The 13,681-nt window shown below is 44.6% G+C and overlaps 1 protein-coding gene across 5 annotated transcripts in view; it reads left to right on the forward strand.

Annotated features, from left to right (window-relative positions):
* RIPK1 (receptor interacting serine/threonine kinase 1) overlaps positions 1 to 13,681 on the forward strand; it is a 50,849-nt gene that overhangs the window by 14,390 nt on the left and 22,778 nt on the right. For 4 of the 5 annotated variants that reach the window (XM_016954825.4, XM_016954826.4, XM_054685574.2 and 1 more), the window contains 4 exons: positions 2,809 to 2,946; positions 4,882 to 5,110; positions 7,062 to 7,211; positions 11,384 to 11,460. In XM_016954825.4, coding sequence (XP_016810314.1) covers positions 2,809 to 2,946; positions 4,882 to 5,110; positions 7,062 to 7,211; positions 11,384 to 11,460 — 594 coding nt within the window. Of the gene's footprint in view, positions 1 to 2,808; positions 2,947 to 4,368; positions 4,460 to 4,881; positions 5,111 to 7,061; positions 7,212 to 11,383; positions 11,461 to 13,681 lie in introns of those variants that run through there. The other variant, XM_054685575.1, reaches the window with a different exon arrangement.

Below are 13,681 nucleotides of genomic sequence, written 5' to 3' on the forward strand. Positions count from 1 at the left end.
ACAGGCTGGATTTCCTGAAGTCAGTTTCTCCTTAAAACATCTATGCCTTGATTGGGCTCTGTGGGTCACTTCTGTAATCTCAGCACTTTTGGCAGGAGGATCACTTGAGCCTTGGTGCTCAAGACCAGCCTGGATAACACAGTGAAATCCCCTCTCTACAAAAAATAAAAGGTGCATGTGAACAGAGCAAGACCCTGTCTCTGAAAAAAAGAGAAAATCTTCCTTGCCTTTTACTGCCCTGAGAGTGGTCTCTTCATCCTCTTGATCCTGTGGACAGTCCTCCATAGTCTGTATCTTAGGAATGTGATTGGCTGTTTACCATACCTGTCCACTGCTCTGCAATCTACAGTTCAGAGACAAGCCCTGTCTTCGTGATGCAGACATCATCTGATGTGGAGTATATGCATGATGGGATGACATTAAATATGGATTAATGAAAGGATATACACTATAAATGACCGTGAGAGCAGATAGAATATTAGTGGTTGCACTTTGATACCATTCAACAAAGTTTTATTTTAAATTAAATATAGAACATTATTGGCAACAACACTGGATAGGATTTAAAACAAAAATAAAAATTGTTTACCAAAGTCAAATGATTTGAAAACATTTTTAAAAGCTTATGTGCCTGTTAAGATGAAGGCCTTGCGCTAGTTGCTCATGAATCAATAGCTAATATGACGTAGGAGAGTAAAAGGAGGCAGATAACTAAATAAGTGGTATGGTGTGATGGGGTTTTTTTTTTTTTCTTTTGTAAGAGAACAAGGTCTCACTGTGTTGCCCAGGCTGGGGCGCAGTGGCACAATCATAGTGCACTGCAGGCTTGAACTCCTGGCCCTAAATGATCCTCTCACCTCAGCCTCCTGAGTAGCTGGGACTATGGGCATGAGCCACTGCACCCAGCTGTGTGGTGGTATTTTTTTTTTTAGAGGAGTCTCGCTCTGTCGCCCAGGCTGGAGTGCAATGGTGCAATCTCGGCTCACTGCAACCTCCACCTCTCTGGTTCAAGCAACTCTCCTGCCTCAGCCTCTTGAGTAGCTGGGATTACAGGCGCCTACCACCATGCCTGGCTATTTTTTTAATTTTTAGTAGAGACAAGTTTTCACCATGTTGGTCAGGCTGGTCTCGAACTCCTGACCTCGTGATCCGACTGCCTTGGCCTCCCGAAGTTCTGGGATTACAGGCATGAGCCACCGTTCCCAGCTGATGGTGTTTTGATAGACGTACTCATTGCTGAGGGAGTACACATGAGAGGCACCCACTCAGCCTGGAATAGACAGAAAAGGCTTCCAATGTGAAGGACATGTAGACGTTTTGAAGCAGAGAATTAGAGAACAAGTGTTCTAGGCAGAGAGAATACCATGTAGAGACTGCCAAATTTGGGGAACTGTAAATTCCTGGGTTTGGCTAGAGCATAGATTGCACAGGGTATGGGGAGGGGTGGCGGGATATGGCTGCCTTTATGGCAAATACTCCCACTTTTCCACTTTCTTCTCCCACCCCACAATTGCCAAGCCAACAGACATCTCACAAAAATACCCTTGGGAAGGAGAAGAGGTGATCACTTATACGCATGGTATTATAGTTTGATCAGATTGCTCTCCACCCCAGAACTAGAGAAGATCAGCTGTTTGAAGTAAACATTTTGATTGGGAAATAAGTCTTTGGTCTCCCATCCAAGTACTAACCAGGCCCAACCCTGCTTAGCTTCTGAGATGAGAGAGAAATCATTGGGGACATGAGGCATTGTGCAAGATCAGGGAAAGTTCAGGTGTGCCTGTTTGGACTCAGTCAGGGCATCAGGAGGACCTGAGAGAGAAGCAGAAAGAGAGGAGAGAGGGGGACCAACTTTGCTTACTCAGAAGTTTTTCCTAAGTCCAAAGGTATACCAAGGAAGAAGAGAAAACATCTTTTCTGCTACTTTCTGTATGGTGGTGATCAAGCTATTAACAGTGTAGCTCTGCTATGTTATGTCATAAATATGGTTTGAGGGGGAATCTCACTTCTATCATTAAAATTTTTTTCCTGTTAACCAACGACCAAAATACATATACATTTTTAGGAAACATCTTGTTTGTATACTGATTTTTTATTGTTAAGCAAAACTGTAATTTAACCACTATAATAGAAACTGGAATTGTTTCTGTTAGTATTGATGCTCACATAACAAGAATACAATTATAAGAACCAGTGACCTGAGACTCTACAGAAGCCTGAAGTATCTGCTACCAGGTCATCAAATAGATACTAATTCACTTAAGCGTAGTTTTAACATCATGTTTATCTCAGATTTTTCTATGATTGTAATCAGTGTGAACATGTTCCCTTGTATTCTTTTTTCTCTTAATGTTATTTTACACGCGACATTTGCATGGCATTATTCATGTCCTTAATGTAAACTTAGTATGATGTCGTATGAGTATCCCACAGAAACTGCTTGCTCGTATATTTATTCATCCATTCATTCAACAAGCATTCCAGGTACAATCCTAGGTTCTAAAGATACAGTCCTAAATAATATATATTTTTGTTCTCAAGGAGCTTAATTTTATAGTATTTTATGCATTACCAAATTATTGTGGGATTTTTGTTTTTACACTAACAAAATACAACACGAATACCCTCTGCCCCCACCGAATGAAATCTTTCTTGTTTCCCAGTGACAGCAGTACTGTGGTGCACCTGCTGGAAGGAAACCTGGTAACCCTCTCCTCAGGCTCAGATCCCACCACCCTTTCATGAAACAGTTGCTTTGGCCTATTTGATAACCTTTCCATTTCATAGACTTAATATCACTTGTTTTAGATGAGTACTCCGCTTTCTGTAAAAGGAAGGATAATTTTGGAAATCATTGAAGGAATGTGCTACTTACATGGAAAAGGCGTGATACACAAGGACCTGAAGCCTGAAAATATCCTTGTTGATAATGACTTCCACATTAAGGTAAACCATCATCGGTAGGCTTCCAGAAAGTTGGGTGATTTTAGTTTTAATTCTCCAATGTAAATCCATTCTTGTACATTGGAGAAGCTAAAGGAAGACCTAGCTCAGCTTATAACTGTTGATGATGGTGCCGAAAGGCTCTACCGGTGATTGAGAGGAAGGCTGCAGGCTTGATGGGATCAGGATAACTGTCAGGATAACTCATATCTTTTGGGGAGGAGTGGAGTTGAATGGGGTAGATGAGAAGACCTCTTTCCTAGACTGTGTTTTTTCCTCTGTTAGAAACATTTAGAAACATTCAAGGGTTGCCCTTTTCATCCTGGAGTGGGCCATTGGTGTCATAATGTTCTCCAGGAAATCTGTGTCACCAAGACTCTCCTCCTCTGGAAATGCAGGGGAATGTGAAGGTGTGTGCGGAAAATCCTTAGAGTTCAGATATGGCCTAAGAGCGAGATCAGCGGCCGGGTGCAGTGGCCCACTCCTGTTATCTCAGCACTTTGGTAGGCTGAGGTGGGCGGATCACCTGAGGTCGGGAGTTCGAGACCAGCCTGACCAACATGGAGAAACCCCATCTCTACTAAAAATACAAAATCAGCCGGGCGTGGTGGTGCATGCCTGTAATTCCAGCTACTCGGGAGGCTGGGGCAGGAGAATCGCCTGAACCGGGGAGGTGGAGGTTGTGGTGAGCCGAGATTGTGCCATCGCACTCCAGCCTGGGCAACAAGAGCGAAACTCTGCCTAAAAAAAAAAAAAAAAAAATCAGCAGTGCATCAAAACCTCTACTTTGAAATTTTGTGTTATATTTGTATTTGATTGTTTACTTCTGTCTGTATTTTAAAAATCAGTTTCCTTTGAACACATTCTTTCCATTGTCGTAAAGGGAACAAGGGAAAGGGATTTTTCTTTTGTTCATTCAAGGGCAGGATTTAGCTAGGGGGAGTGTCATATCTAATTGGCTTCCGCAGCAGGAATCCAAGCACAAGAATCCAAAAGGGGAAGCGGAAGGGGAAGCAGCCCTGGGGGAGGCACCCAGGAGCTGCTGACACAGGGGCCTCTCACCACCAGCAGGTTCTGCATCTAGCGCTTTGTCCTAGTCTTGGACAAAGGGCTGGGAATAAAAATTCCTTACTCATAACCTATCTTCAAATTCATGACTTCCCTCTTATGTCGTGGGTTAGAATCTGTGGATTTTAGGTACTCATGTGCCACAGTTCATCCCCACATGCTTGCTTGGATTCCTGGAGGCAGAAGTGGAACTGGCACCTGTATTCTCTTCTGAACTGTGCTGCTCTGTCATTTTGCCCTGCCACCACTGTTCTTGTTCTGTGTCTGACCTTGCTGTTTTTCTCTCTGCTTTTTTGTCTGTTTTTCTCCTCCTTTCCACCCTATCTCCTCTTAGGTTCAGGCTACAGCTCAAAACAAGCAACACTGCAGTCCTTATCCTCAGTGTGTCTTTGGGATCCTTGGACACTCGCATCCATGGGCCTCTGGACACCATTTGGGGAAATAGAAGGTGTAGTATTTAGCCACTGTCTGCTACATAAATGTGCAGAGAAGAAAATAACCATTTTCCCCCCAAGCCCTAGAAATAGTTGAAAAACATATGCAGAGTCAATGGGGAATTAGAATAAATATGTTTGGTTGTTACTGTTCTTGTCAGAAACGTCTTCCGCTTTCCCTCCCCCTTACTGCATAAGGAATACGATACCAGAATTTCATGTGAACGTTTCCTGAGCGACATTTTACAAATGGCTGAGGAGACACACAGTTTCTATGAGTCTGTTGAGAAGTCGCTGTTTTGAACCTGCCCAGTGCAACCATTTCTGGAACATTTACCGTACCTTATGTATAATGGATAAGCCCAAAATTGAAAGTCAGATCTGATTTGCTTACGGCCTTCACCAAACAATCCCAGTGGCTCAATGTCTTTCGCAGATCGCAGACCTCGGCCTTGCCTCCTTTAAGATGTGGAGCAAACTGAATAATGAAGAGCACAATGAGCTGAGGGAAGTGGACGGCACCGCTAGGAAGAATGGCGGCACCCTCTACTACATGGCGCCCGAGCACCTGAATGACGTCAACGCAAAGCCCACAGAGAAGTCGGATGTGTACAGCTTTGCTGTAGTACTCTGGGCGATATTTGCAAATAAGGAGCCATATGAAAGTAAGGCATTACTTACTTTCCACTGCCGTCCCCTCAGCATCTACACGCACTGTGCCTGGAACTAATAGGTGCCCAGTAAATTTTTTTTGAATGAATGAGTAATCCCATTGAGGAATCAGTGATCATAGGATGAATAGGAACCTCGATAGTGTGTCATTAGCTGGAGAGGTGCTGTGAAATTCCAGGGTTCTTCCTAGACAGGAAAGTTGATTGTTTCTGCTTGTGAGGACTTAGCCTTTCACACTACAAGGCATACACTTCATACTTTCACTCATTCACTTGCTCCTTCATTCAAGAATTATTTCTTTTCAGTCCCTACTGTGGGCACTTGAGTCGGCATTGGGAATATAAAGATGAGTAAGTCGTGGCTTGTGTAGGATAGAGACACTCTGCAGTTTGTTAAGTGCATAAACTGATGGATGTTGTCCTACATACTCTTCTTGGGTGATCATCAGCTCCCATGGTTTGATGATCATCTCTTTGCAAATGCTTCTTAAATCTGTGTCTCTGGCTCTGGCCTGGATATCCACTTGTCTTACAGTCAGATCCATCGCAGGTACCAGAGGAACCTCCAAAGCAGCATCCCCCAAACACAACCATCTTGTCGACACTGTCCTGCAGCTCGCCCCGCTTCACCCCTCTTCATATGCTTGGGAAGTGGCATCGCCATCCTTTTACCAAGTCGTTGCCCAATAAGAAACCTTAGAGTCATCCCAGACTCGCCCTTGCCCCTCTCTCCCACATTCTATCAGATCTCAAAACCTATGAATTCAAGATATATGTATGACTCAAGATATATCTGCAACCCATCTGCCTTTCTCTGTCTCCACTGGCCTCTGCTCAGTTCAAACCCGCCTCGTTTCTGCAGCAGGCTCCTTCCACCATCCACCATTCATGTGGCAGCCAAAATGGTCGTCCTAAAAGGCACATGCAACCCTCTCCCTCACATATTGGAAATCCTTCCCAGATGCTCTGTGGTCTTCAGGATGAAGTTCGAATTCCTCAGCGTGGAATAAAAGGCCTTCATGTTCTGGCCTTTGCTTCTCTACTGGCCTCGTCCCTAACCCTCCCTTCTTTGTCAGTGTGCAGTTACACTGAGGAATTTGTGGGATGCGTCATGATCTCTGTAACTTCTAGTCTGTTGATATCCTGCTTCTCTTGCCTGGAGTCCTCCTCCTTAAGTCTCCCTTTCCCATTCTTTACCTGCTAATTTTTCTGGACTCAACAAAGCCTTCCTGGACCTTTTTAGTCAGGTTTGTGCTACTGGAACCCCTTGTACATCCTTTTTTTTTTTTTTTTTCCCGTGAGACAGAGTCTCATTCTGTCGCCAGGTTGGAGTGCAGTGGTGCAGTCTCAGCTCACTGCAGCGTCCACCTCCCAGGTTCAAGCAATTCTTCTGCCTCAGCCTCCCGAGTAGCTGGGACTACAGGTGCACACCACCATGCCCAGCTAATTTTTATATTTTTAGTAGAGACGGGGTTTCACCATGTTGGCCAGGATGGTCTTGATCTCTTGACCTCATGATCCGCCTGTCTCAACCTCCCAAAGTGCTGGGATTACAGGTGTGAACCACCATGCCCAGCCTCATCCTTCTTGAATAGCAATGATCACTCTGTGTTTTAAGTCACTCTCATTAAACTGAGCTCCTAAAGACAAGGACTGCCCCGTATTTGCTTTTGCACATGGAGCATGCCGTTGGCCTTGCCCACATAATCTTTTTGTTCCATCAGCAGGCAGCTTTGTCGAGAATTTTGTTTTATCTGCAGACATTAAGATATTGTTTGGTCATCTCTATAGTGGAATATGTCAGCTCCTTGTCATAAGGCCATTCCACTCTATGGAATGAGGCAGCTGTACCAGAGGCTGAGAAAAATGAGCAGTATTGTTCAAGTTCTGTCACCTTCCTGCCTGAGAGAGGAGCAAGACCTGAAAGAAAGTCTTTGCTTTGTAGATGCTATCTGTGAGCAGCAGTTGATAATGTGCATAAAATCTGGGAACAGGCCAGATGTGGATGACATCACTGAGTACTGCCCAAGAGAAATTATCAGTCTCATGAAGCTCTGCTGGGAAGCGAATCCGGAAGCTCGGCCGACATTTCCTGGTAAGAGCATCTTTTCTGACTGTGTAGGATGCATCCTGTGTGGTGATTTTCCTAGTAACATATTGTTAGGAACTTGGTTTGAATCCTCAGAAAACTGAGTTCGACTTAACTTGTGGTTTTAAACTGATTTTCTAGATTTCAAACATGTTGTTCAGTGCAAAGAAGCCCTCTCTCTCAAAAGTATGATGGCACATAAGGCCTTCTTGTTTCCTTTTTTTGTAATTAACTTTTTAACTTGGGTTTAAATATACATAACGTGAAATTTAACATTGTAACTGTTTTCAAGTGCACTGTTCAGGGGCAGTAAGTACAGTCCCATCGTACATTCACTTTCCATCATCTCTCTCCCTGCCCCTGGCAGCCCCCATCCTACTTTCTGTCTCTGTGAATTTAACTGCACTGGGTGCCTTATATAAGTGGAATCATACAGTATTTGTCCTTTTGTGTCTGGCTTATTCCACTTGGCATGATGTCCTCGAGGTTCATCTGTGTTGTAGCATATGTCAGAATTTCTTTCCTTTTCAAGGCTGAATAATATTCCATTGTATGAATGGAGTGCATTTTGTTTATCCATTCATCCGTCTATGGGCACTTAGGTGGCTTTGACCAGCCTTCTTGCTTCTTCACTTCTTTTATTTCCATCCCCTCCCTTGTTTAGCTGGCATCTTTAGAAAGTATTTTGCCGTCTAGATTGGCCTTGTCATACAGGGATGAGGAAAGGTGCCGGGATGTTTGCTGAGCCGTATTCTATGGTGTGGATGTACCACGGTTTGGTTAACTACTCACTCCTTGGAAGACTTGTTCCCAGTTCTTAACTGTTGGGACTAATGCAGCTGTAAATATTCATGGACATGTTTTTGTGTGAATATAAGTCTTCATTTCTCTGGAGTAATACCCAGGGGTACAATAGCCAGGTTGTATGGTAGTTTCATGTACAGTTTATTTAAAAAATTCCCTAACATTTTCCCAGAGGGGCTGTGCCATTTTAAGTTCGGTGTCCGAGTGATGCAGGTTCTTGTATCCTCAGCAGCATGGGGTACCCAGGCTCCTCAGACTTCTTCTTAGTCAGCTACAAATTTATTTGAGTATTCCCACAAGCCCCACTTCAGGTTTGGTAATTCGTTAGAAAGACTCACAGAACTCAAGAAAACATTTTACTTACGTCTCCCCTTTTACTGCAGTGGGTACAATTCAGAAACAGCCAAATGGAAGAGATGTACAAGGTGAGGTATGGGAGGAGGGTGTACAGAACTTCCATAGCCTTTCAAGACACACCGCATTCCAGTGCTTCTGTGTGTTCAGCAACCTGAAGCTCTCCAAGCCTCACCGTTTAAGGTGATTTATGGAAGTTCCATTACATACGCATGACTGACTAAATCATGGTCATTGGTGCTTAAGCTTAATCTCCACTCCCTTTCTCCTCACTGGAAGTCAGAGGTGGAGCTGAAAGTCCCAACCTTCTAATTATAGCTTGGTCTTTGTGGTTGCTAGCCCCCATTCTGAAGTTGCCTAGTTTTCTGACCCCACCCAAAAGACACTCTTAGAAGACTCCAAGGATTTTAGGTGCTACCTGCCATGAACAAAATCAAACCTTCCTGATTCTCCAAGGTGTCTTCTTTTATTGTTTCCTTTCTGTTTAGAGAACTTTCCTTAATCATTCTTTTAGGATATGTCTGAACTCTGTCATTCTAAAATTTTTTTCCTTATAGGGAAGGTGTTATTTTTCTCTTGCTGCTTTCAAGACTTTGTCTTTATTTTTCAGAGATTTAGTTGTTATTTATCTTGGTGTGGATTCCTTTGGGTTTATTCTGTTTAGGTTTTGCTCAGCTTCTTAAATCTGTAGGTTTATGCCTCTTAAACCATATTTGGGAAGCTTTCAGCCATTATTTCTGTAAGTACTTTTTAACCCCCACCCTCTTTCTCTTTTCTTTCTGGAATTCTGACAACATAAAAACTATATCTTTGGTTATGGTTATGGTCCCACAGGTCCCTGAGGCTTTGGTTTTTTTTGTTTTTTTGTTTTTGTTTGTTTGTTTTTTTCAGTTAATTTTCTCTCTCTTATTCAGACTGGGTAAGTTCTATCATTCTGTCTTCCAGTTCACTGATTTTTCTGTTTCTCCTCGATTCCACAGTTGAACCTGTCTACTGAGCTTTTTTTTTTTTTTGACACGGACTCTCACTCTGTCGCCCAGGTTGGAGTGCAGTGGCGCAAGCTCTGCCTCCCGGGTTCACGCCATTCTCCTGCCTCAGCCTCCCGAGTAGCTGGGACTACAGACACCCGCCACCACACCTGGCTAATTTTTTGTATTTTTAGTAGAGACAGGGTTTCACCGTGTTAGCCAGGATGGTCTCGATCTCCTGACCTTGTGATCAGCCCGCCTTGGCCTCCCAAACTGTGGGATTACAGGTGTGAGCCACTGTGTCCGGCCTACCAAGCTTTTTATTATGTTTTCGTCATTAAAGTTTTCAGCTCTAAAATTTATATTCTCCCCTTTTTTGCTGAGACTTTCTATTTTTCATTTGTTTCAAGCAGGTTCATAACTATTAATTGAATCGTTTTTATCATGGCTGTTTTAAAATCCTTGACAGGTAATTCTGACATTGCTGTCATCTCAGTATTGGCATCTATTGATTGTCTTATTTCATTCAGTTTCCGATTCTTAATGTAATGGGTAATTTTTCTGTTGAAACTTGTACATTTTCTTCCTATGTTTGGAGATTCTGTATCCTCTTTAAGCCTTCTGTTTTAACTGAACTTTCCTGACACTGCTCTGACAAGGGAAGAGTGGTGGTCACTTTATTAGTGCTGGGTAGAGGTAGAAGTTCAGCCTCTCGACTCAGCCCTTATTGACACCCAAGGTCAGAGGCTCCTCTTCACTGCTGATCAGGGGTGGGAATTCTGGCAGAGTCCACATGGTCCCCACTGACACAGAGGTGAAGGTACCTCATTACTACTGGGCAATGTTAAAAGTCTTGATTCTCCGCTAGACCTCCTCTGACACTTCCCCCGTGGGGAAGGGAAGGGTGGTCTTGTTACTGCCATGTGGGGCAAATCCAGGCTATTCTTGTGTTCTCCTGACACCATGGGAGTGGAGGCGCTCATTATCAGCTGGCAGGTAGGACAGCCCTGGCTTCCTGTTGGGCCTTCTCTGACATTACCCCGGTGGGGGTGTTGGGTTACGTTGTTACTGTCTCATGCGGTTCGATGTTGAGGCTCTCCACTTGGCCTTAGCTGCTGTGGGTGGGGTTGGAGCCACAGGGTTTTTTCTGTGGTGGTTGGCTGGAACAGAATGGTTGTTGACTATAAGTTTTCTCCTATCCAAGTACTAACCAGACCTGACCCTGCCTAACTTCCAAGATCAGACAAGTTTGGGCATATTCAGGATGGCATGGCTGTAGACTGGCTAAAGGTTTTCTGTCTGTCCCTTGCTGCCCCTTGCTTAGTTCTTTGGCTAGAAAGAGCAGGCTTTGGTTGGAGATTTTTTTTTATCTGTGGCTCTTGATGGTTTGAGGTTGCCACCTTTTCAGCCAAGTCTGAGATATATGAGGAAAAGAGAAAATCCAGTGAACTCACTATCGTGTGTTTCATCTGATCCCGAGGTTTCCTGCTGGTCTGCCTCCTTCTCTTCTCCTTTCAGAGACTCTGTATGTTTGTTTTATAAATAATATATAGGATGTTTTTGTTGTACTTAGAAGGAAGAATAAGAAAAAAGTATGTCCACTCCATCTTCCTGGAACTGGAAGTTTCTTTTTTCTTTTAAGGCTAACAGCTGTAACCCATTACACTAAATCCTTCCTCTGACTATCCCAACCTCTCATAAATTTGATGCCAGAGGGACAGAAACATGGAGTTCGCCCATCCCTGTTCAGCTGGAGATGAACTCACATCAGGGAGCAGTTTGTGTTGCAGCCAGAGAAACTGCAGCACGAATAAAAAGCACAAAGAGCACAGGCTGTTGAGGCAGAAACCCCTGGTTTCCTGTGTTAGCCTATCCCTTGTTCTGTCTATTAATCTTATTAGTCTCTATCAGAGTCAGTGATTTGGAGCTTAAATTTTTATTTAAGCTTTGCCCACAGATTGAGGTAAGTAATTCAAAGATAATAGATGGCTAATATTTTTATTTTATGTTAGAAAATAATTAAGAAATTTAAAGTACATTTTACTTTTACAGGCATTGAAGAAAAATTTAGGCCTTTTTATTTAAATCAATTAGAAGAAAGTGTAGAAGAGGACGTGAAGAGTTTAAAGGTAGGCAATATAGCAGATGCTCAAAATATTAACATAGCAAAATATATACTGTCAATCATGAAAACCAAAACAAAGTGATTTGTTATTGAGATTTGAGGTAAGCTAGCTTGGTAAACATATAAAACAAAATGAGCAATTGTCTGCACCTATCATCCTGTTGGCATACTGGACCCATTTCTCCTTCAAAACTCATGAAATGAGAGAAAACATATATAGCAATATGAAAACAAAAGCACAATGTCACTGGCAAAGATTGGAAAGTACCATAAGTGGATCAGCCATTTTGAGGAATTCTTGAAAGATAGAAAGACCACAGAATTATTCTGCTGAGACATATAACGGACAAGGAATACTAGCCCAAGACATAATGCTGAGGAAGAAGTACCGGAGGGGCAGTCTTGGGTCAGTGTGCAGAAGCAACAGCACAGTCACCTGGGATGTTGACAGGGGAGTCATCTGAGAACCTCATTTATGCTATTTAGGAAAGTCGGCTTCTCTCCCTCCTTCCCCTGTACTTAGCAACAGATGGCAGCAGCATCTGCCCAAGACTGAAGCAAGGAGGTGGTTTCTGGGGTTAGAGGGGCATGACAAGGCCCAGTTAGGAACCAATCAACTAAGAGGAATGGAGACCACCCCGCCCCCCTGCCAACTCTGGAATCAAGCTACTGCCATCCATCTTCCAGCAACTTAACCCATAGTCATGAACAGGAGACTACGGCAAATAAAACAGGCAGAGACTTTAAAATATAATTTAAAAAAGAGATTAGAATCAGCTAAGATAAACTCTAAGGCAAAAAATCATTCCCTCAGACAATCAGGAATATTTCATAATGATAAAAGGCCCAATTCATCTGGAAAGTATAACCGCTTTAAATGTGGATCTACCTTCAATAACATGACCTCAAAATCAACCAGCCAAAAGTGACAGAACTCAAAGAAAAACAGACAAATCCACAATTAAAACTGAAGATTTTAATACACATCTCTCTTCAATTGATAGAACAAGCAAACAAAAATCAGTAAGGATATAGAAGACAGGAAGAACATGACGAACACACTTGACGTAACGGAAACACAGGATACGCTGCACCTAATAACTGCAGCATACCTACCTGCCGCACCTAGTAACCGCAGCGTACCTACCTGCCGCACCTAGTAACCGCAGCGTACCTACCTGCCGCACCTAGTAACCGCAGCGTACCTACCACCTAGTAACCGCAGCGCACCTACCTGCCTCACCTAGTAACCGCAGCGCACCTACCTGCCGCACCTAGTAACCGCAGCGCACCTACCTGCCGCACCTAGTAACCGCAGAGCACCTACCTGCCGCACCTAGTAACCGCAGCGCACCTACCTGCCGCACCTAGTAACCGCAGCGCACCTACCTGCCGCACCTAGTAACCGCAGCGCACCTACCTGCCGCACCTAGTAACCGCAGCGCACCTACCTGCCGCACCTAGTAACCGCAGCGCACCTACCTGCCGCACCTAGTAACCGCAGCGCACCTACCTGCCGCACCTAGTAACCGCAGCGCACCTACCTGCCGCACCTAGTAACCGCAGCGCACCTACCTGCCGCACCTAGTAACCGCAGCGCACCTACCTGCCGCACCTAGTAACCGCAGCGCACCTACCTGCCGCACCTAGTAACCGCAGCGCACCTACCTGCCGCACCTAGTAACCGCAGCGCACCTACCTGCCGCACCTAGTAACCGCAGCGCACCTACCTGCCGCACCTAGTAACCGCAGCGCACCTACCTGCCGCACCTAGTAACCGCAGCGCACCTACCTGCCGCACCTAGTAACCGCAGCGCACCTACCTGCCGCACCTAGTAACCGCAGCGCACCTACCTGCCGCACCTAGTAACCGCAGCGCACCTACCTGCCGCACCTAGTAACCGCAGAGCACCTACCTGCCGCAACTAGTAACCGCAGAGCACCTACCTGCCGCAACTAGTAACCGCAGAGCACCTACCTGCCGCAACTAGTAACCGCAGAGCACCTACCTGCCGCAACTAGTAACCGCAGCGCACCTACCTGCCGCAACTAGTAACCGCAGAGCACCTACCTGCCGCAACTAGTAACCGCAGCGCACCTACCTGCCGCAACTAGTAACCGCAGCGCACCTACCTGCCGCAACTAGTAACCGCAGCGCACCTACCTGCCGCAACTAGTAACCGCAGCGCACCTACCTGCCGCACCTAGTAACCGCAGCGCACCTA

The sequence above is a fragment of the Pan troglodytes genome, chromosome 5 (genome assembly GCF_028858775.2).
Source record: "Pan troglodytes isolate AG18354 chromosome 5, NHGRI_mPanTro3-v2.0_pri, whole genome shotgun sequence".
Taxonomy (NCBI): Eukaryota; Metazoa; Chordata; class Mammalia; order Primates; family Hominidae; genus Pan; species Pan troglodytes.